This window comes from Lithobates pipiens, unplaced genomic scaffold (genome assembly GCF_037356315.1).
Source record: "Lithobates pipiens isolate NorthernLeopardFrog02 unplaced genomic scaffold, aLitPip1_a1.2 Scaffold_13, whole genome shotgun sequence".
Classification (NCBI taxonomy): Eukaryota; Metazoa; Chordata; class Amphibia; order Anura; family Ranidae; genus Lithobates; species Lithobates pipiens.
Window position 1 is genome coordinate 360,115,340 of NW_027507718.1, and position 24,605 is coordinate 360,139,944.

The window sequence follows — 24,605 nt, forward strand, 5'->3', positions numbered from 1 at the left end:
GTGCTCTTTAAATGTAAGGACTCATTCTTGCTGATCGTTGGAATCTTTATTTTTGAAAACAAAATGAAGGTTTCCCATTTAGAATAATAAGCTGGCAGGTTAGTAAAACGGCGATATCAGAACCAATTTTAGGTAAATAAGTTAATCACACGTTGAACTACTCAAATTCTTTAAATTAAAACAATAACATTGCCAGTGCATGTTATCTCAGCTTGCAGAGCTTGGATTCATTAATTGAGTTTACCAAAAATGTAAATATTGCAGAATATAAAGCCTCATGCTAAATAACTAAGCTCCATTTTATGCTCAATAAACTAAATTATTAATGTATCTTAAATTGAAAACTAGCTTTAGATGCTTTACTATTTTTACTCCAAAAGCATTTTATTAAAATATAAATCAAAAAATATCTGATTTAAATCAATAATAATTTAATTTATCCACCCTGCAGCCTTTAAGACTTCAAAAACATGCATATGTGTTATTAATGGGAATTAATTTAAAGTCTCAAATTTAAAATAATAAAATTATAAAAAAAAGGGAATACAAATGCAGACTTTGTAGCACATTTTTTGTTGCATTGTATATCAGCAATCTTTTCCTTTTTAGTATTATGGGGCATGGTACCTTAGAAGACAAGTTCCTCCCACTTAAATGAATGGACATGTAAATGAAATGTACATGATCATTATCAGTAAATTCCAGTGCTGTGATAGTATGCATTACAAGGTGTTTTTAGGAGCCTGGGCAGTAATCTCATCCTAGACATACAAAGATATAATCTCCATTTAGAATGCGCTAGCCTTGCCTTACCTCTTGTAAACAGTTGGGCATATGATTATCTGATATGAATAGATTGTCTGTCTGTGGTGTGGAAGACACTTAACAGGTAAAATTATTTTTTTTCCTCCTACTCTTTGTTCCCCCATAACAATTGCAACAAAGCACAACCAACATACAGTGTGTGTTTTATATTTTACATACAACACATATTAATGTGAATGCAGCCTTAGTGATGACAGGTTTGCCTATTGCAAGCAGTTTGAACAAAATTTAATTGGTCACAACGAGAACACTGTGTACAGTAATTATGCCCACTTCTACAAAAATGGCTGCCCACTCTTCTTTTCAAATATGTGAATAGGAAATGCCTACAAAACTATTATGACTAGTCTGCTTTTATTGAAGCTACACGCAAGCAATGTGCATACTCAAGTAGCCATTTTGCCAGAGTCTGCAACCAGATTGCATGCAGTGTGAAACATTAGATGTCTGCACTGTACGGCCAAATCCAACAAGTGGGCACTATCAAGCAGGGTGGCATTGTGTAGATAAACTTTCTTTTACAAAAGGAATATTTACCAAATTTTTTTTAAAAACCATTGTCTTAAAATGAGACCCGGAACTAACACAAATTTGCAAACAAAATGCTATTATCATAAATACTTTGTCACAATTATTTTCAAACCGTGCCAATGGGCTCAGAAAGCTGTCTGCCTTAACCACTTCAGCCCCCGAAGGATTTACCCCCTTCGTGACATGAGCACTTTTTGCGCTTCAAAGTCGCTTTAACTGACAATTGCACACATGCGACATGGCTCCCAAACAAAATAGATGCCCTTTTTTTCCCACAAATGGAGCTTTCTTTCGCTGGTATTTGATAACCCCTGCGGTTTTTCTTTTTTTGAGCTATAAACAAAAAAGAGCGAAACTTTTGAGAAAAAACACATTCTTTTTTACTTTTTTCTATAATAAATATCCCCAATAATAAAACGTTTTTTTCCCCCTCAGTTTAGGCCAATACGTATTCTTCTAAATATTTTTGGTTAAAAAAAAAATTGCAGCAAGTGTTTCTTGATTGGTTTGCGCAAAAGTTAACGTCTACAAAATAGGGGATAGTTTTATGGCATTTTTATAATTTATTTTTTTTTTTATTTTTTTTTACTAGTAATGGCGGTGATCAGTGATTTTTTATTTTTTATTTATTTATTTTTATTAATATTGTGACTGCGACATTATGCTGGACAATTTTGACACATTTTTGGGACCATTGGCATCAATACAGCAATCCATGCTATAAAATTGCATTGATTACTGTAAAAATGTCACTGGCAGTGAAGGGCTTAACCACTAGGGAACGGGGAGGGGTTAACTGTGTCCTAGGGGAATGTTTCTAACTGTCTCGGGGATGGGCTGTGTGTGACATGACACTGATCTGCTCCCGACGACAGGGAGCAGATGGTCAGTGTCCTGTCATTAGGCAGAACGGGTATCCCCGCAGCGATTGAGTCTGAGGGCCAGGTCACGGAGCTCGCGGCAGGCGCACGCGCCCTGCAGGAAATTCAAAGTAACGTATGGGTATGTTACTTTGTCCAGCTGTGCCATTCTTCCGACGTATATATGGCAAAAGCGGTTGGCAAGTGGTTAAGTATGTGTTAGCACCTAGAAATCCATGTGAACTATCTATATTGAATTGTCGGAGTATAGTAAAACTACTCAAGGCCATTCCCATGATATCCTCCCATTTTGATGTTTGTTGAACTGTTTCTATCACCATAAATCACAAATAAAGCACTTGGAAAAGCATTTTAGAAAATGTATCTGTGTCGATTAACTGCGCTTGATTGAAATACAAATGTCAAAGGAAAGCAGTCAAGGATACAATTAAAAATTTGCGCTAAAGATAAATCATAAGATGTCACCATGCTGAACCGTATTTTTAGTAAAAATCAATACATTGTGCAGTGTTCTAGGACGGTTGTTGCTATGATACGATGGAAATCTGTGAGTGTAACAGATGTGACATATAATAAATGATTCAAGTGTTTAGTCTATTAATAAACTTAACTCCTTTACTGTTTGAAATGCCTCCAAAGAGGTTAATAATTAAGTGGGAACCAGTGACTCCTCCTAGGTGATATGGTTTGTGCTTCATTTATTCAACAGGTGCTGCTCTTATGTGGGACGAAGAGGAAATGGCCCTCAGGCAATATCAATAGGCAAAAACTGTGATAAATTTGGCATTGTGGTCCATGAGCTGGGTCATGTCATTGGCTTTTGGCATGAGCACACTCGACCGGATCGAGATGATCACGTGGCAATCATCAGGGAAAATATACAACCGGGTATCTATTTTCTTCTTATGGTTTTATAAATGTTTAACTTGTAACAAATGGCATTTGAACTATAGTGCCACAGCAACTGAATCTTGTTCACAGAAGTCCAAAAAACTCTACATCACTGGGGTCCAATGAAGGCATAACACACTTTGTTTTAAAAAGAAAAATATTTATTTTAAAAAAGATAGTTAACCACTTCAATACCGGGTACTTATACCTTCCTGCCCAGACCAATTTTCAGCTTTCAGTGCTGTCACACTTTGAATGACAATTGCGCGATCATAAACACTGTACCCAAACTAAATTTTTATAATTTTATTCCCACAAATAGAGCTTTCTTTTGGTGGTATTTGATCACCTCTGGGATTTTTATTTTCTGCTAAACAAATACAAAAAAATACCAAACATTTAGAAAAATTTTTTTGTTTCTGTTTCAAAACTACAAAAATAAGTAAGTTTTTTTTTTTTTTTTTTCTCCTTCATTGATGGGGCTGCACTGATGGGCACCGATGAGGTGGCACTGATATGCAGCACTGATGGGTACACATAGGTGGCACAGATATTCACTCGTAGGTGGCACTGATGTACACAAATTGTACGGATGCCTGCCAAACGGTGATGCCCATTGTGGGCACTGGCATCCATTGTGGGCACAGATTGGCAACCCTGGTGTCTAGGGTGGCATACCTTGTGGTGACATCCCCGGTGGTCCTAGTGTCGTCCCTGGTAGTCCAGTGTGGGCATCCTCGGGGGGGGGGGGGGGCTGCGCTGACAATGAGCACAGACCCCCCTGTCAGTGGAGCAGCCTATCAACTCCCCTCTACTCGCCTCTTCCTGTTTTACACTCTGATGTGGTTTGAATGGGATTGAACACGGCTGATCACGTGGTAAAGTTTCTTTACCTAGATCCGTGTTGTAGTGTGTCAGACTGACACACTGTGACAGTGATCGATGCGATGTGCACCCCCAGGGGCGTGCAGCGGCTTGATATCCTGCTGGACGTCATATGACATCCAGTCAGGATATTGAAATCACTTTGTCATAGTCGTTTTGCTATATGGCGAGTGGCAAATGGTTAAATGAAGAAACGCATAAAGGAGTATACACAGGGCCACTGATGAGGCAGTACAACCAGTACTATTGTACTGGGCCCAGGTCCCATACACTAAACGGGGGGCCCAGGGCAGCTTTATTGTTAATGTATAAAGGGATTTTACTAGACCATGCCCTCACTCCTTCTTCTTGCTTGCCAGGGCTTAAATTACATTTCCCTTGGCCCCATCAGGTTAACAGATGGGCCCAGGAGGTGGGAGCAGAGGAGGGACTTTTCTCAATTTTCGAGGTGTAGGCAGGTAAAGTCAGTGCTGCTTTTCCACTGCACCCTGGGGGGGGGGGGGTTAAGTGGGGTGTAGGTGGGCCCCATCAGGAGGGCTGTATGGGGCCCCATGATTTCTAACAGTGGCCCTGAGTATACATGTTGACATTACAACAACAAAAGAAAAAAACGACAACCTTTCATCACAATAAAATCAGCATTTGTGCTAAGTGAGCTGTAAGGGTAATGGAGGTATTTATTGCCTCTCACAGACATCGCATTACTCCTTGAAGATAACTTCATCTCTGCTTTTCTCACTAGAAGGATGGTACTATCTTTTGTTCAGGAAACAAACAGGGCATCACATACTGTATTTCCTGGGCAATAATACTGGCCCAGAGATGAGTCATGGAAATACTGGTGTATGAAAAGCTATTGGCTTAATTCACAAATGTCAAAGGTCATTAATTACTGTAGCCTCTCACCTTGCTTCAGAACAGTTTTATCACTAGGGGTGGGCAGATGAAGGAAATGCTTTTACCTTTCTGCAGCAGACTAATGGCATCCCAGCCTAGGCAGTTTTGACTGGGGTTTTTACTCGTAAAAAGAAAAATGATACTGTTGCTGTATATTATGACATGTCAAAAATGTACTGATACAGACTGAAAGTCTGTAGAGTAAAATTCCTGATTGTTCACTTTAATGTTCTACCCTATGAGAGAACATGATATGAGACTCCACAAAGTTCTTTTTTTGATCCTACAAATACTCCTAAATAAAAAAGTGTTGTGCATGACACGTGATTTTTTTTGTTGAACTTTGACTCCTAGCTGCACTTTGACTTGCATAAAACTATGTAGAGGCTGCAGATTTCATGGCAAACTAGCTGGAGCTGAGATTTCACGTGTGGGATCTCACAATTTATAATCCTTAATAAGACAGTAAACAATTAAACAAAAAGTTAAATTACTGATCTTATGTGGATTTACCTGTCAAAATATGTTTATGTAAACATAAGTTTAAATTTTAGTCATTTAATATGTGTTGGTAACTGTGCAATAGAAATATTGTTTACTAAATGTGTCCAATTTCTAGGTCAAGAATACAACTTTCTGAAAATGGAGCCTGGGGAGGTGAACTCTCAGGGAGAGCCATATGATTTTGACAGCATCATGCACTATGCAAGGAACACCTTCTCAAGGTTGGAACCTCAGGTTATAATTTTTGTCTTTTAATTCATCTTTCTCATATTTTATAACAAACTATAATTTGCTTGGTAACATTGCACATTGAAAATAAAGATGGTAGGTAATACAAAGAAACATTTGCAGATCCAAGATCTTTTTCTTTTTAACAATCATGCCTGAATGTTGAAACCTGTAATTTTAGTGATTCACTCACAAAAAATGGTTCGATAGATTCAGGTGTTATGTTTTTAAAGTATATTACACACACACACACGTGTGTGTGTATATATATATATATATATATATATATATATATATATATATATATATATATATATATATATATATATATATATATATGCACACTGCATTTATTTTTTTAATTCTAATTTCATTTTAAATTAAGTCTTAAGTAGGCCTTATCATAATCCTCAAAATCATGTTCAAATGTTAAGGGGTTTCCTGATAAGCAGTTAACCTGCAGTTTATTTGTTGCAAGTAGACAGCTGTTTAATAACCCCAAAAATGTAGATTGCAATGTATGTTGTACGTATGTATTACAATGTAGTATAAATTGCACAGATAACAGCCGCTACAAGAAAAAGGTAATCTCAAGAGATGAAACATTGTATTTTGATACTCATGTAAACATTTCCACACGCATGCAGCACATCTTTAGAGAAAAGTCGGCATGCTGAATTTTAAAGCTAAGATCTAAATGGATGGTATCTGGCCAAAATTGAAGTTTGTACAAAGGTCACATCAGCATTAGGATTTCTCTAATCGTCTTTCAGGACAGCCACTGAGAGATAGTCTCCTCCTCTTCCTCTGGAAACACTGCGCCAGCCCATAAATTCTTACTTCCCCTGCCGGACCTCAGTTATTAGTGTTTCCTCCGGCGGGGAGACACTGTGCAAGGAACCAGGCCGATCAGTCGGGGAGGCTGTGGGCATTTTGTCATTAAAGAACCCGGTTGAAGAAGCAGGGGCTTCGTTTGGAGAAAGCTGGGTTCAAACCGTTCGAAACCAACGCCCGCGTGTCGGGCGGGTTGAACGGTTTACTTACCTCACCAGGTACTGCCACCCCTTCCGAGTCGAGCGCGGCTTCAGGTCGTGGGGGACTCCTATGGCGTCTACAGGGACGCAGCTGGCAAGCCGTTCGGAAGATTTCCCTGTACAAGGGTACAGTCCGCCCCTTTTTTTCTTTAAACCGAGCGGGCCGAACGACGGGCGACGTCGTATCCGGCGGAAACGAAGGCTTGACCTCGAATACGATCGACTTCCGGTTCCAGGTCGTGGAGCTGATAGGAGGGCCGGGCACAAGCTGGAGATGAGTTCGGAATGCGCACAGGCAGCGTGGAACTCTGTAGTAAGCAGCCACCTGCAGGCATGTCGGAAGCTGAGGCTCAAACGACAGACTCTATCTCCAGCATTCCTAAGGTAAGAGCACCCTGGGGAGGGGTACTCTCCATCTAGGATCCCCCCACCCCAATGTATGGTTCTATCATGGAGGGGGGGGCAGACCCCCTGAGTGGCCAGGGGGGAGGGGACGCTCAGATCCCTTCTTTAAAAAAAAGGGTCTAGTGCACTCCCAGGGTTGTATCCCGAGCTTTTGATTGACTTTTTTTTTTTTTTTTTTTTTAGAAAGCTACGGAAAAAAATAGGTCTACGCATAGCTCTAAAAAGAAGTGTGCCTCCTGTAGGGACATTTTAGGGGAATCTTGGACAAAGTGTTGTGCAAAGGCTGTATTGACTCCCTCGTTAGGGAAAGGGAATGTGAACAGGAGTCAGGACTAGCAGCTTCAGTCCACCTTCTCTTCTTTTAGGTCCCTTTTTGAAAAATTTCAGCTTCCCACGGATCCATCTCCCCAGGATACAACCCCACCTCTAGCACAGAGTTCTGCTCCGGTCCAACCTGCTAGTACAGGGGGGACAGAGGTTGCAGGCCCTTCAGGGACAGGTAGGGAACTTCCAGACAGTTCCTCTTCCGATTCCCAGGAGGGTTCAGAGGGGGAGGACCAGGACGGGTCCAGGAAAACCTCCAGATATAAATTGTCCCTTGATGAGGTAGAGGACCTCTTAAAGGCAATTTATGCAACCCTCGGTATCCAGACGGATAAAAAGCCCCTAACCCTGCATGACCAAATGTATTCAGTTTTGGGGGAACCAAAAAGAAGGGTGTTTCCAGTGCACAAAGTTTTAATGGAAACAGTTAAAAAGGAGTGGCAGGATCCGGAAAGAAAACCCTTTTTATCTAGATCCCTCAAAAGAAGGTTCCCATTTTCAGAGGACCCGGCATGCCTTTGGAATAAAAATCCCAAATTGGATGCCGCTTTCTCCCAGGTCTCCAGACACACAGATTTGGCGTTTGAAGACATGGGGGGCCTTGGCAGATGTCATGGACAAAAGGATTGACTCTCTGCTTAAAAAAACGTGGGACTCGGCTATCGGCAATCTAAAGCCTGAAATGGCAGTTACAGTTGTGGCTTGCAACTTAGAGCACTGGCTCTCACAGATCTAACAACATATTGAGGCAGGCACAGATAAGGAAACCATTCTGTCATCCTTCCCTACTATGCTGTGAGGGATCACTTACATAGCAGATGCCTCTGCTGAGTCCGTCCGCATGTCGGGCAGAACGGCGGCTCTAGCCAATTCGGCCAGAAGGGCCCTCTGGTTAAAAACATGGCCAGGGGATAATAATGCCTCCAAGATAAAGCTATGTGGGATACCCCTGACGGGGGACCTCCTTTTTGGCCCAGGGCTAGAGACTGTTCTAGACCGGACAGCGGACAGGAAAAAATCCTTTCCTCTTAAACGGAAAACCCCCGTACCAACTAAAAAGGGGTTTCGTCCGCAAGGGCGTAGGGAAAACCCCTAAACCAGAGGGTAAAAAGAAAACCTGGCCCCAAAAAGGCAGGGGCAGAGGAGGGGCGATTTTTCGCCCTCCTGTCCAGCCCCGTAAAACCCAGTGACATTCCAGCTACAGTGGGAGGAAGACTGGGGGCCTTTCTACCACAGTGGGAGACAATATCCCCCAATCAATTTATTTTAGGGGTAATAAGAAGGGGGTACCTCTTGGAATTCTTAAGACCACCCCCTCAAAGGCTCCTTGTCACGCATCTACCCAGGTGCATGGTAAAGGCCGAGGCCTTGCTAGAAGCTCTGAGGGAATTGGAGAATCAGGATGTTATTCTCAGGGTCCCAAAAGCAGAAGAGGGAAGGGGGTTTTATTCTCACATCTTCGTAGTGAAGAAACCCTCAGGGAAGTTCAGGTTGATTCTGAACTTAAAGCCCCTGAATGCTTCAGTGACATACAAAAGATTCCGCATGGAATCGATCTTTTCAGTAAAGGCTCTTCTGCCCCGCAACTGTTTCATGGTATCTCTGGACCTAAGGGACGTGTATTTACACATCCCTATAGCGGAAGCCTCGCAGAGTTTTCTACGCCTTGCCATAGATTTAGGGGGAGAAACAGTACATTTTCAGTTTCAGGCCCTGCCATTCGGGCTATCCTCTGCACCCTGCATTTTTACCAAGGTCCTGGCAGAAGCCATGGCCTTTCTTCGGCTCCAGGGGATATGTATAATAGCCTACCTGGACGACCTGCTTTTATTTGCAGCATCCCCAACACAGTTGGTCAAGGATCTCGATCTAACCAAAGGGGTCCTTACAGACCTGGGGTGGCTTCTGAACTTGGAAAAGTCCAGCCTGATCCCCTCACAACAGATCTCCTATCTAGGTTTCCTGTTGGACTCAACACTGTTGAGAGTTTTTCTACCAAGAGAAAAGGTACAAAAGCTGGACAGAGCGGTGGCCTCTCTTTAGAGCAACCAGCTGGTTTCCATAAGGGTTCTGATGTCAGTATTGGGTCTCCTTACATCTACCCTCCCAGCAGTGCAGTGGGCAGGGCTACATTTTCATCCCCTACAGACCTTCATCCTAGGGGTGTGGGACCACAGTCAGGAAGCTCTAGACACCCTAGTACATATTCCTCACCAGGTAAAGAGATCCCTCTGGTGGTGGAGGAAAATGACGAATCTGTCGCAAGGGCGTCTGTGGCTCATCCCGGTTTCTCGGGTAGTGACCACAGATGCAAGTGGAAAAGGTTGGGGGGCACATTTGGGTTCCTTTCTAGCCCAGAGCACTTGGGAGGACGGCGAGTTGACTCGATCGTCCAACTGGAAAGAATTAAGGGCAGTGGGACTAGCCCTCAGATTCTTCAAAAAAGAGCTCCGGGGTCACCACATTCAGGTGTGGTCGGACAACTCTTCCGTAGTGGCCTATTTAAACAAGCAGGGTGGCACGAGAAGCGGAACCCTGTTGTCTTTAGCGACAGAGATCCTGTCCTGGGCCGAAGCCTACACCCTTTCGCTCTCAGCAGTTTTCCTGAGGGGAGAGAAAAACGTGGTAGCAGACTTTCTCAGCCGAAAGAGGCTGAGGGAGGGCGATTGGGTTCTCAACCAGGAGGTCTTCAATCTCATAATAAAGAGATGGGGGGGGTCTCCAGAGGTGGACCTGTTCGCGTCCAAAAACAATGCAAAAACCCCCTGTTTTTTTTCTCCCTAAAAAGGGGAGAGGGAGCCTTAGGGGTGGACGCCTTGAACCAGAATTGGCACTTCAGAACTTGCTATGCCTTCCCACCTCCAGCGTTGTTGCCAGCAGTTCTGAGAAAGTTTCAGATGGAAAGCACATCTCTGATTCTGGTGGCTCCACATTGGCCCAAGAGAGCATGGTTCTCAATGCTAAAGCAGTTGGCGGTAGAACCTCCCCTACTCTTGCCCCCTCGGGACGATCTCCTCTCTCAGGGGCCAGTCCTCTGCCCACAAGTACGCCAGTGGAAGTTAGCAGCCTGGCTACTGAGGAAGGTTTGTTAAAATCTAAAGGATTTTCAGAGAGACTAGTTTCTACCCTCCTGGACAGTAGGAAGAAGGAAACTCGCCAGATCTATGAAAAGGTCTGGTTGCGTTTCAACAAGTGGTGCGCAGAGAGCTCTTTCCCAGTACGGAGCTCCTCCGCAGTTTTGGAATTTTTACAATGTGGGGCAGATAAGGGCTTATCCATTAGTACCCTTAGGGGTCAAGTATCAGCCCTCAGTGTTTATTTGGAAGATAATTTGGCTACCAACCCATGGGTAGTCAGGTTCTTTAGGGCCCTGTCCAGACAGAGACTGGTCCAGGGTCTGTCCTTTCCCAGATGGGATTTATATTTAGTTTTACAGAGCTTAACTGGACCCCCCTTTGAGCCTTTAAAGGAGGGTTTTCTGAGAGAGCTTACTCTGAAGACAGTGTTTCTGGTAGCAGTAACAACTGCCAGGAGGGTCAGTGAGATGGAGGCCTTATCAGTCAGGGCTCCCTTTTGCGTTATTTTTCCGGATCGGATAGTTTTAAAGACCGATCCAGCCTTTTTGCCGAAAGTGGCATCCGGCTTTCATAGAAGCCAGGAAATTGTTTTGCCCTCTTTTTGTCCCAATCCCTCCGGTGAGAAGGAACTAAAATTTCATTATTTGGATGTTAGGAGATGTATCCTACACTATCTGGAACTAACCAAGACATTCAGAAGGTCAGATTCCTTATTTGTTTTGTTTTCCGGGGCCAGAAAAGGTTGTAAAGCGTCCCAGCGCACTATTGCTAGATGGCTCAGAGTAGCCATCGAGCAGGCTTATTCAGTTGCAGGGAAATAAATCCCAGTGGGTATTAAAGCACACTCCACTAGAGCTATGGCAGCCTCCCAGGCAGAAAGAGCGGGAGCAACGCGAGAGCAGATTTGCAGAGCAGCAACATGGTCCAGCTATTCCACTTTCGTAAAACACTACAGAGTGGATCTGGTGTCGGCAGGTGAGCAGACCTTTGGGCGAAAGGTTTTGCAAGCTGTAGTCCCACCCTAACTGTTAAGTGCTCGCTTATCCTCTCATAGTGGCTGTCCTGAAAGACGATTAGGGAAAATTAGAGTTACGCTTACCGGTAACGTCTTTTCCAGTAGTCTTTCAGGACAGCCCTAGTTCCCACCCGAAAATTGGGGGGAGTCTTACAAAAGACCAGAGCGCAGCAAGATAATGGTATTTGATAAATGTTATTAATGTGTTCTTGTGTCTCCCCAGCTGGCCGGAGATAATCTCGATATAAACTGAGGTCCGGCAGGGGGAAGTAAGAATTTATGGGCTGGCGCAGTGTTTCCAGAGGAAGAGGAGGAGTCTATCTCTCATAGTGGCTGTCCTGAAAGACTACTGGAAAAGACGTTACCGGTAAGCGTAACTCAAATTTTTGTAAAGTTTATTCCAATGCTTTCCTTATAATATGAGCAGTAAGCGCTCTCCAGAATTCCCATATGTCAGGTTTTCAATAACCATGGGCTATCCAAGGTTTAATGGCTTTGACATCTCCATTTGTAGCACTTTATCGTCATCATTCTGTTCTGGGCTGGCTACGTTTTGCGGTGCCTAAGTTTGATTGGCTTAGGCTAAATTTGCCTTTTAAAAGAGACCTGTGCAGACAGAAATATAGAGGCGGCCAATTGTGACTTTTTTTGCTAAAAGTGCTGGCTACCCTGCTAATCCAGTGACTTCTGCAATTTAAGCTCACAACCAAGAACTGCTTTATGTTGCTGCGTATTTGTGATAAGTGTTGAAGTCAGGCACAGCAAGGCAACACATATTTTCAGGTAAAAAAAAAAAAAAAAACAACAATGCAGTGCACATATCTATTTACCTACGAATTTCCCTTCACTATGATTAACTTTTACCGAGAACTTCATACATAAAAGGAACGTCTACAAAACCAAGACCCAACTTTAGCGATCTGCTGTATTATAATAATGTTACAACTAGAGACCATTTAACCAAAGAGGAGGTATTATACCATGAAAGGACTTGATCTAATATTATGCAGAAAAATTATTTTGCTTATTGTGGTCATTTTTCATACGCCAGAAATGTTTTTAATAAGACACATGTAGACAATTCACTTACACTTAAAAATTAACTTGATCAATTGTGATGCCTTACTGGGCATGGTGAATCATTTGTACCCCTCTAATAGAGGGCAACTTCCTTTCCCATTACAAGCATAGAATGTTGGACAGGTGTGGATTAGGTGATTGGCAACAAGAAGGCAAGAGCAATTTATAATGGAAAGCTTGCCTCTTCTTGCTCCCTCATTGGTACCTTTTTAAAATGTCCAAGAATTTGTTAAGCATACTTAAATGTTACTTTAGCCATAGTGTGTTTGTTTCTCATAGAAACTCATCAGATTTAATTTATAATCTATTTTAAAATCTACACTTATTAAAATATTTGATTACCATGAGAAACATTTCCACTTTTTCTTTTCTCCAGAATTCATAAAGCAATTCCTCCTGAGGCGTCACAAAAAAAGTTAACAAACTGCAGTTTTACAAAAGTTAATGCATTATATGGCTGGATTTCACATGTTTGGATTTTTTTCTTCAAGCTATTGGGGTTGATTTGCTAAAACTGGAGAGTGCAAAATCTGGTGCAGTTGTGCATTCTGACAATTTAGCAAATCAACCCCATCGTGTAACTACTGTGGGTATTGATGGTGTACAGCTGGGACTATGAAGTCCTGGATCTTAAACATGACCATAGCCTATTGCACACAGGCCAAATGTCAGACGACATTGACTGATTTAATAGAAACTGGCTGACCTTCAGCCTGTGTGTACTGCAGTCAGTCTGACAGAAGCCGGCTGTTGGGTTGGCTTCTGTCAGAGACCTGACCGAAAAAGGTCTGCTGTATGGCTCCAGATCAACGCTCTCAGCCATTGGAGTACTGGCGTGTTCCCGAGGGGGGCTGAACCCCCCATCAGAACACAATCGAGCAGCAGGAGAGATTGCTGTACTAACGTCCGGAAGTTAGTACAACTTCTCTTCCTGAGCGAAAGAAATGTTGCTTTTAACTTAACGTCCCTTTTGCTCTTCTACTTACCAGTCTGAGCCTTGTATAATCTTATCAGGAAGGTCAGAAGTGAAATTGTACCCAATTTTGGTGGTTATACTAAAGAGTCTGAATAAGCCAGTCCAAAAATTTGTCTTGCATGAGAGCAGGTGTTCTTTACTTCTATACTGGACTCAGGGAAAGGAGCTTTAATAGTTGTAAATACTGTGTTCAGAAGTCGTGTTTGTGCAACTTTATAGCTGCACTTGTTTTACAGTATGTTAAATGTTTTCTATGTAAAAAGGAATGCTTCAAACACACATTAGTAAATGTCTAGCAAACAAGTAACTTTTAAAGCCATGTTTATATGATGTGAGTGTAATGGAACTGATGATTCTTTTTTGTGTGTGTATCACATTTTAGGGGTATGTTTCTGGATACAATTCTTCCATCCCGCGATGAAAATGGTGTGAGGCCTCCTATAGGTCAACGAACACGTCTCAGTAAAGGGGATATTGCACAGGCAAGGAAGCTGTATAGATGTCCAGGTACTGCAAAAAGAAACTATGCATTGTTCAGCAAAAATACTTCAGTAGCTTAATTCAGCGCTGCCAGAGTTCAGAGGTGCAGGAATGGGAAATATGACAGCAAGCTAAAAAGATTTGGACTTGTCAGCCAAATGAGCACACGCCTTAATATCATGTAACCTTTGCTAGCATTTCACTTTTCAGTTTGTATTCCACTTTACTAGTATAAAAAAGCAGCATGATTTTACACGCAGAGCCTCTTTATCTAAATCCACAAAACTTTTATTCACCGAGATATGAGCCCTCCCTGTTCTGCCATTTTGGTGTGTCTCCAAAATAAATACAGTCAACAACTATACTACCCATGTAAGTAATTAAGAGACCTAAGTTACTGTTATGTCCACACTCTAATAAATGAAAAAACATGGTTTATAAACGAGATGCAACATGCCATTTTGGCTTTAAAATCTATTGGAATAATATGTGAACCCCCGCCTTGTAAAACAACCCATTCAGTTTAAAATAGAAATGCAAGACAAAGCTTTCGTATGTATACAATATATTGTATGTGTATGTGTATGTGTATGTGTGTGTGTGTGTGTGTGTGTGTGTGTGTGTGTGTGTGTGTGTGTGTGTATATATATATATATATGTGTGTGTGTGTGTGTGTATATGTATGTATGTGTGTGCTCCCTGCATGGTCAGTTTGAATTGTGAGTAGGGGGACTGGCTAAGGCCTATCCTGGACCCACCTAACAACGGTACATTTATTTTTTCCATCAGCACATCACCCACAGCTATTACCTTTTTTGTATCTATTGTAAGCTCTAATGAGCAGGGCCCTTTAAATCATATTGTATCAAACTGTATTGTAATTGTACTCTCTGCCCTTATGTTGTAAAGTGCTGCGTAAACTGTTGCCACTATTTAAATCCTGTATAATCATATTAATAATGCAAAGAAGACAGGATGCTTTCTAACACAAGCAAATGCTACAACAGACCCATATCAGGAATATTAAATGTTGGGGGTAACATTATCTTTAAAATACACCCATCTGTCATTTTGTTATGCAGCTTGGTGAATTCACGTTGGGTGAAAATTTATTTTATTATTGGCTATGATAAAGGTACTGTATCTAAAGACAGTACACAGACACAGGAGTTCTTTGCTTTTAGACCGGAGTTGTTAGTCTTGAAAATGTAAACCTAAATTTACTAATTTTGTATGGGTGTAAAAGAAAGCACATTAAGTTATTATATGAATTTTCTTATGAATTTGTGTAGGCATATACTCAGATAAAACATTTAAAGAAACAGTCTATAAAACAGTTGCATACTCCTGCTGGTTACAGCAAGAAGTGCGAACTTGAATCAGGGAGCCTATTTGGCACAATTAAGTGTCACTTAGAGGATAAATCAAAAAAAAAGTGCAGCGCTAAGCATAAATCTTTTGTATGTATAAACAAACGACCACGTGCAAAAGTGCAAGTAATAAATGAATGTGCAAATAAATAGTAACCGCTGTATATGCAAATATCACTATCAAGTGCAACGTTCTAAAAAAGGAACAATCAAAAGAATAAAATCCAACAAAAAGACTGATTCAAACTGCAAATGACAACTGCATTAACCATTCGAGGTATGGAAATTTGAAGGTAACAGTCCATTCAGTGTAGATAAAGATAAACCGCTGGTAACTTTTAAACAGTTCAAAGTGAAAAGGGCTGAATATGAAGATAAAAGTTGAACACCGTACACTCGAGTTACCCAGGCCTGTGCATCCACCACAATGAGGGGAGAGTAAATACTCTTACCAGACTGCGTGGACCCTATGCCAGTGGCAAAGAGTCAGCCAAGCATTAGGATGGAAATGTATATAGTCGCTCTGCGGGGCCATCACAGGAAACCTGCTTCCGTGATGCACTGCAATATCTCATCACTGGTTAAGACTTTGAACTTCACCAGAATTTAAGAAAAAGATCTGTTCTTGGGCAGCCACGGATGACTTTGGTTTGTCTTTCAGAACCAATGTAGAAATATGGCCAGTAAAATGTTATCGTCTCCTTTCCTGGCTCTCAAATCCCAAATGTCACCAGTTTTACTTGCCATATTTTTAGATTGGTTCTGAAAGATAATCCAAAGTCATCCCTGTCCAGGGACACCGCAATGTTGGCATCTTAAGCCGATTTGTTAATTGACTGTGGGTGCAGGGGCCAGCATTGTAAAGGAAACCTGCGTGTGTCCCAGAATGCAGTGGGGGGAAGGAGGAGGGGTTGGAAATGCATTTAGATTGCTGATCGGTGATCTTACCCGGAAGTGGGAGCGGGTACCTGTCAACCTTCTTACTGCGCTGGTGTTTGGCTGCTCAGACGACAAATAGGTCAACATCGGGGCAGAGAGATGGTCTTTGGCCCTTTTTATAAGTTCCAAGTCGAGGCTTATAATTGTTGAATTCCTCGTTTAATTTAAGATCATTGAATTGTTCATGCCTTTTTTTTTTTTTTTTTTTTTTTTTTATATGACTGAGCACATAATTGGCTTTGACTCATTTTATAAAGCTTTCTTTGTCATCTACATACTTACTCTTCATTGTGGCATAATATTGCAATCACCTTTTTGTACTACATGTCTTGCAGCTTGTGGAGAAACATTACAAGATTCCACAGGCAATTTCTCATCTCCTGGATTTCCAAATGGTTATCCTTCATACACACACTGCATATGGAGAATTTCCGTGACCCCAGGAGAGAAGGTAATTTATTCCTTAATGCAGTTTTGACTGAGTAAATGTTTATCTTATCTTTTAATCTCTTGTGACTTCTAACCAGGTCTTCTTAGCTCAAAACCTGGTCTTTATTTGAAGAACTACCATATCAAAATCCCTTCTTCTTTGTCTATTTCTAAAATGGTCTCTATCTAATGTAATCATTTTACTGTTAATGGGTGAGCTAGAGTATAAAAAAAAGTTACGACTTTACTACAAACATAGTGTATTTCTCTACAGCTTTTCTTTATATGATATTATATGACCTATAAACTGATTGTTCTTTGTATTTTCAAATTAAAGCTTAAATTGGTGTGTGCAACATTGTGACATGTACACCTTCATGACACTAGGAAAATATTTTCTCTAGTCGTCTGTCCAGGACAGCACTAGAGATGGGCTCCACCTCCGGGGGCAGAGAACACAAAATTCAAATCCATAAAGGCTCTTCTCCAGTCTGTTTTCTCCACCGGAGGAGGAGGCTGGATGGGAGCACTCCTTCCCCTGAGCCTAGGTAGAGCTGCCCAATGGGGGGGGGGGAGGGAAATGTGCAAGTACCTGAACAGGGCTGGCGGGCATTTGAGTCCCCCCCCCCCCCCCCCCCAGTCAGGCTGTGGAGAGCTGATACTGGCGTCCTCCTCCAGGATAGCTCAGAGAGGGCTGGCTTTCCCCGCACAGGACCCATGGTGGTCTGCTGGCTGGATACTATGGTATTCCGCGTGAGTCCAGTGAGGGGTGGGCATAGGTCTTGAGTTCCGGTCTGTGGAATGCAGGAGCATGGTGGGGACTTCCGGCACACCACTTCCAGTTCTGGGTCAAAGGGCGGGCATGGATGCTGGATCCATGGGGGTCTATTTAAAATTGGCCAACCAAAAAGTACACAGTCCTGATCCACAGCAACAGCACGATGCTCCAGGACAACATGGATCTAGCTGAACAAAGTGGCAGCGGTGCCAGCCCAGCTCAGGTAGGTGGACACTTTGGTGCCTTTGGCCTACAGGGCTGTGGGGGGGGGGGGGGTGATGGATTCAATGCTAGCACCCATTGTCCCCCCTTTAGTGAGATGAGATCCAGGCTAAAGAGTCATATGAATCCCATCAGCGGCTGGTGGGGTGCACATAGGTGTTGGTGAAGGTATACACCCACTGGTTGGCTAAGGTTTCTGACGGCAGCTTGTCTTTGTTTTTTTCTTTCCCTTTGCCTCCCTTATCTTCTCTCCTTTTTCTTGTCTCAGCCCAAAGAACTGGAGAGGTCAGGGGGGAAGAAGAGGTGTCTGTCATGTATGAACAAATTTAAAGAAGGATGGAACAAGCCCTTCGTTAACCCTGTATTGATAAATTGTTTTACAAGGAGGCACAGACGGCATGCAAAGAATCGATTTCTGGCATCAAAGAAATGAATGCTATAAAGTCAACCCCAAAACAACCAGCCACAGTTCCCCCCCCCCCCCCCCCAGAGAAGAGTGAATTGGGGGGGGGGGGGGGAATCAATCCTTTGGATGAGCTAAGTGAGACGGCATCATCCAAAGATATTCCGAGCCAAGGGACAAGTTCACCCAGATACAGGCTCTCTCTCGAAGAGGTGGCTGCCTTATTGGGGGTGATCGACGAGACACTAGATATCAAAGAGCAGGCCTCCTTGTCCCTACATGACCAGATGTATCAGACCCTGAAAGACCAAAACAGGGTATTTCCGGTACACATCACATTGGCGGACTCCATCAAAAAGGAGTGGGTGAAATCTGAGAAAAAAATATTTTTTCCTAAAAGCCTGAAGAGGAGATTCCCCTTCAGTGAGGATTCCGCTTGTATTTGGAACAAAGTACCCAAAGTGGACGCAGCTTTTTCCCCAGTGTGCCAAATCAACAGACTTCGCCTTTGAGGTGTCCTTAGGGAACCCCTGGACAAGTGGATGGAGGTACTGCTGAAAGGGTCATGGGAAGTAGCCATGAAAAATGTAAAACCAGCAATGGCTACAACAATAGTAGCTTGTAATTTGGAGGTCTGGCTGGACCAGTTACAAGGCCATTTGGAAAGTGGAACCTCCAGGAAGGAACTACCCCCAAATGCATTTATACTGAGGATAATCAGGGAAGGCTATTAAATCCAGTTCAAGGGCAATCCGCCCACAAAGATGTTCATAACCACGCCTCCCAGAGATCCTCAGAAGACAGCCTTTTGTTTTGTTTTTTTTTTTGTTACAAATTGGTGACTTGATAGACTGGCAGGTTCTTATTCCAGTGCCACAGAGAGAAATAAACCACGGTTTCTACTCTTACGTTTTACTACAAATTCCGCCTAATACTGAACTTGAAGTTACTGAACAAATGGGTGACCTACAAGAAAGTTTCGGATAGAAACAATCTTTATGGTGAAGTCAGTTCTTCACCTGGATTGCTTCATGGCTTTCCTCGATCTGAGGGATGCTTATTTTACATGTCCCAATCCACAAAGAATCTCAAATTTTTGAGGGTGGCAATCAAGTAGGGAAAGTAGGTCCGACATTTTCAATTTGGGACCCTGCCATTCGGCCTGTCCTCATCCTCAGGTTTTTTACAAAAATCCTGGTGAAAGCACTGGCCCCCCTGAGACTGAAAGGAGTATCGGTCACCCCATACTTGGAACACCTTTTTATTTTTTGCACCCTCCATGCTCCAATTACAAGGAGATCTGTGGGTGGCCATTTCCTGTCTGGAAAAGCCTGGGGTGGTTGATATACAGGGAGAAGTCGAACCTAATCCCAACACAGGCTTTACAGTACTTGTGGTTCTTGAAGTCGGTGACGCAGATGATCTATCTCAGAGGATAAAGTAGAAAAGGTGAAGGTGACCGCAGCCTTTTTTCAGAACAATCTGGCAGTTTCCATCTGCTCAGCCATGTCGAGTCTGGGTCTCCTGGCAGCAACAGTCCCTGCAATGCCATGGGCAAAAGCATTTCAGGTGTCTCCAGGCTAATATCCTAAACAGCTGGGACAGAGCGCAGGAATTGCTGGACACAACCTTTTGCCCATCTCTAAAGACCAAGATGTCTCTGTGGTGGTGGAGGGACGAAGAGAACCTTGTGCAGGGTTTATTATGGTCTCTTCCAATGTCCTTCCGCATCACCACGGATGCCAGTGCCTGGGATTGGGGGGACCACTGGGGTTAAGAGTAGCCCAAGGGCACTGGGAAAAAACACAGTCCCAAAGATCAGCCAACTGGAGGGAGTTGCAAGCAATCTGGGAAGGGCATTTGCCAGAGAGCTGAAAAGTCACCACGTACAAGTCCTCTCGGACAGTATGGTAGGAGTCTCTTATTTAAACAAACAAGGGGGAACAAGGTGTCCATCCTTAATCAGACTAGCGAGTGCCATCTTTTCTTGGGTAGAGAGGAACCTGAAGTCAATATCTGCAGTCTATCTAAAGGGAGTGGACAATCATCTGGCGGACTTTCTGAGCCGACACCAAGTGTACGAGTCAGAATGATCACTAAACAGGGACATCCTCCAGATAATGGTAGAGAAATGGGGCCTTCCAGAGCTTGCTTTGTTCTCCAAAAAATCAAATGCCAAGGTTTCAGTGTACTTCTCGTTGGGAAGAGAAGTAGGGGCCAAGGGGACAGATGCCTTGGCTCAGAAGTGGGTGTTTCACCTGTGCTACGCCTTCCTCCGTTCAAACTTATCCCCCTGGTCTTGAGGAAGTTTGTTCAAGAGCTTACCACAATGATCCTAGTGGTCCCGTATACGCCGACGAGACCTTGGGTTTTCCCTGCTGTTATGCCCGGCAGAGAAGTCTCCCCTCATGCTGCCCAAGAGGAAGGATCTGCTGTCTCAGGGCCCAGTTCTATTACCAAAAATACAGACCCTGAAATTGTCAGCTTGGTGTCTGAGGAAATCCTCCTGAAGTCTAAGGACTCTCAGACAGGGTGGTAAACACAATTCTTTCTAGTAGAAAGACGGTAACCCAAGCAATTTATGTTACATTTTGGAAAGTTTTCTGTTCGTTATTAGATAGCAAAAAGGTGTCTGCAATTATTCCAGCCGTCTTGAAGTTTTTACAAGATAGTGCGGACCAAGGACTGGCCATTAATACATTAAAAGTGCACGTATCTGCCTTGTCTGCTTTTTTTGGAGCAACCCCTGGGGTTTGACGTGCTAGTTAACAGGTTCTTTAACAGGCCAGGTTTGCAAGAGAACTGAAATACATCACGGTGATATCATTTGCTGCTCAGTGATTGCGGTATTCTAGTCTTCATCTCCCCAAGGTCATACAAAAAACCTGGCCTGTTAGTGGGCCCTGAGGACAGGGTTGATGACCACTGCTTTAAGGGTTAGCCAGAATTAGACCCGTTCCTTTCAAAATTCTGCCAAAATGGGACCTGTCGACCAGTATTGCAAGGTTGGTTAAAATGGTTTCAAAAGGAAGCGCTGTCCTTTAAATGGGTCACGCTCAAAACTGTATTCTTGGTGGCCATATCCACAGCCAGATGCATTAGAGAGCTGCAGGCACTTACCTTTTAAGGAGCCTTTCCGGCTACTTTTTGAAGACAGACTGGTATTGCCTACAGACCCAGCTTTTTGCCTAAAGTGATGTCAAAATTCCACAGGACTCAGGAAATAGTTTTATCTTTTCTGTGGGTCCCCAACCAATCCAAAAGAAACAGAATTCCACCAATTGGATGTGAGAGCCTGTGTCTTACAGTTATCTGGAATTGTCGGAAAGCATTTCAAAATCCAGAGCTGTATTTATTTGGCATTCGAGAAAAAAAAATTTGAGTTCCAAGCTTTGAAAGGCACAATCGCAAGGTGAATTAAACAAGTTATTGTGGAAGCTTACAAGATTTTAAAGAAGAAATGCCATTTTTCCCCCCATGGCTCACTCCCCACAGGCGCTATTGACTTCTTGGGCAGAGCGAGCTGGAGCAACACGAGAGCAAATTTGTCGAACAGCAACATGGTCAAGCTACTTGACTTTCGTTAAGCATTATAGATTGGACTTTAACTCAGCACAAGATCAAGCGTTTGGGAGAAAAGTCCTCCAAGCGGTAGTCTTACCCCACCCCAATCTGGTAAGATCTCGTTGATCCTCTCTAGTGCTGTCCTGGACAGACAACTAGAGAAGAGTTAGATTTACCGGTAACTCTGTTTCTCGGAGTCGTCCAGGACAGCAGGGATTTCCTCTCTATATATGCTGTTATAACTTTAGTGTTTTTGTTTCAGAAGCTGTTCCCGGAAAAATTCTCAGATAAAGACTGGTGAAGAGGGACGAAAGCAGCCCTTTGTGGATTGGAATTTTGTGTTTCCTGCCTCCAGAGGTGGAGCTCCAGTGCTGTCCTGGATGACTCCTAGAAACAGAGTTATTGGTAAGTCTAACTCTGTTTTTTTTTTTTTTTTTGTTCTGGTAGAAGAGTGAACGTAGTGGGGTTGAGTTGCTAAAGGCAGATAGGCTGTTTTACTTTTCAAGAGAATTTTCACTTCGCTTAGTCAATGGTGAAAATTAACTTTGCAAAAAATACCCAATCTTTTACAAGGAAAAAAAAAAAAAAAAAAAACTGCACTTTTGCTTGAAGATGTTTGGATGATGGAGGTCAGCAAAGCTTCATCTCATTCACAAAGATGAGGGAAAAAATCCCTTGTAAAGTAAAAATTCCCCCAAATTGTAAACAGCCAATTTACCTTTAGTAAATCGATCAACTAAGTGATTATAAAGTTTATACTAGACACGGATATTTTGTTCCACAAAAAAACACCTTTCCTTCAATTACAGAATGCTATAAAGGAAGCTGATGTTTAAAATTTCAGCTTCCGCAATCACATTTCAAAAAGCTGTGTAAAATTAAACCCATGCTATAACCTTTAGTGGGTTTTGGAGACTGTAATAGGTCTCTACATTGCATTGTAAATGGGCTAAATTATAAAAAATCCATCCAGCTGAACATATTGTATTGTAATAATCACAATAAATCCTATATTGTTGATCCAAAAAAAGGCAAACCAAAATATTCTGATGCCGTTGATTCTAGATTCTTGGATCAGTTATAGCACGGATTGCATTTATAGAACAAATCCTACTGTTGATCATCACTTTTTCCTTTTGGAGCTGTACTGATGTGCATTAGTGCTTCTAAGAGCCCGTTCACACAGGGGCAACTCGGGATCCGACTTCAGGTCGCCCCCTAGTTGCAGGGCGCCCCCTTCCCCAAAGCACCAACCCCCCCCCCCATGTTGAGGGTACGCGGTCTGGTATGGTCCGCTCGTCCCCACCCCCTTCCTGACTGGCCAGGCTTTGTGCTCAGATAAGGGTCTGGTAAGGACCTTGGGGCGGACCCCACGACGTTTTTTTGTTTAAATTTGGCGTGTAGTTCCCCCTTGAGAGCTCATTCTCTGATTGGCCACGGCCAAAGTCACCTGGCCTGGAGCGACTTAAAGTCATGTTGTAAGTCGCCCCAAGTCGTGTTGAGAAGTCGTCTCCAAGTTGCCTACAAAAGTCGCGTTGGAAGTCGTGTTGCCCATGTGTGAACCGGCTCTAACTCTGCCTCCTGAACCCAAAAAGCATTTCTGGCCCAAACATATAGGAGGGATTTTGAGTTTAGGGACAGCAGAGGGGTTCAATTAGCATGCAAACACCATATCTTTTGTGGCCAATGACTCTTGCTGGTGCCCCTGAACCAAAAGCTGATTTTTTTTTTTTATATGTTGTGTATTGAAGCCATAACTTGTCAACTCCAATGTTTATATTTTGATGAACATAAAGTACAAAGTCTAGATCACTTTTTTCTATTAATTTTATAGCAGACTAAATCTAGAATAGGGAATGATCTATAAATGATATAATATAAGGTCTATGTTTGAGCGTTGTATAAAAATGTGCTGTAGTTATAAAAAAAAAAAAAAAAAAAATGTAAAGTGAGGATGAGGAGCTGCTTGTTTTTAGGTGGCTAAGTATAAGTAATGTTCCTTCAGGAAGGGCACGGAAGTATATTCATATTCTTTAGAAAAAAAAACAATCTTCAGACTCCAGAGACTAGCGGCAATAAGAATGAGTTACTTAAACTTTGCTGCATCTGTTTTATGCTACATGTTTGTTAGAACAAGGAAGACTAATATACTCAGACGCTATTGTGTCACACTTTGTCTGAGCCACAGACACAGCTCCCACACAATGTGGATACAGATGTATCCCAATGTGTCTGCACAGAATTAAGTCCGTATTAAACATGCCAAAGTGTTATGTAAAATCAAACTTTTGTTTTTTAAGAGAAAAGTTGACTATTTAGATTAGTCTTCACCATATAACCACTTCTGGCCAGGCCTTTTCTGGATCTTTTTGTTTACAAGTTTAAATTACTTTTTTTTTGGTAGAAAATTACTTAGAACCCCCAAACATAATAAATACATTTTTATTTATATATATATATATATATATATATATATATATATATATATATATATATATATATATATATATAATTTGCAGAGACCCTACAATGGAAAATGGCGATTGCTACTATTTCACGTCACACTGTATTTGTGCAGCAGTCTTTCAAACTCAAGTGTTTTGAGAAAATCTAATTTTTGAATAAAATATAATGTGAAGGATGATGTTATGCTGAGTGAATAGATACCTAACATGCCATGTTTTAAAATTGAGCACGCTTGTGAAATGGTGACAAACCACTGTACTTAAAAATCTCCATAGGCGACGCTTTAAATGACCTGTTAGGTTACCTGTTTAGAGTTACAGGGGAGGTCTAGCGCAATAATTTCTTACTCTAACGATCATGGTGATACTTCACATGTGTGGTTTTAACACAGCTTACATATG

The 24,605-nt window shown here is 42.3% G+C and overlaps 1 protein-coding gene across 2 annotated transcripts in view; it reads left to right on the top strand.

Moving 5' to 3' along the window:
* Positions 1-24,605, top strand: part of TLL1 (tolloid like 1) — a 217,043-nt gene that overhangs the window by 125,095 nt on the left and 67,343 nt on the right. For both annotated transcript variants that reach the window (XM_077477165.1, XM_077477166.1), the window contains exons 6-9: positions 2,947-3,125; positions 5,530-5,635; positions 13,936-14,060; positions 16,678-16,793. In XM_077477165.1, the coding sequence (XP_077333291.1) occupies positions 2,947-3,125; positions 5,530-5,635; positions 13,936-14,060; positions 16,678-16,793 (526 nt within the window). The remainder of the gene's footprint in view (positions 1-2,946; positions 3,126-5,529; positions 5,636-13,935; positions 14,061-16,677; positions 16,794-24,605) is intronic.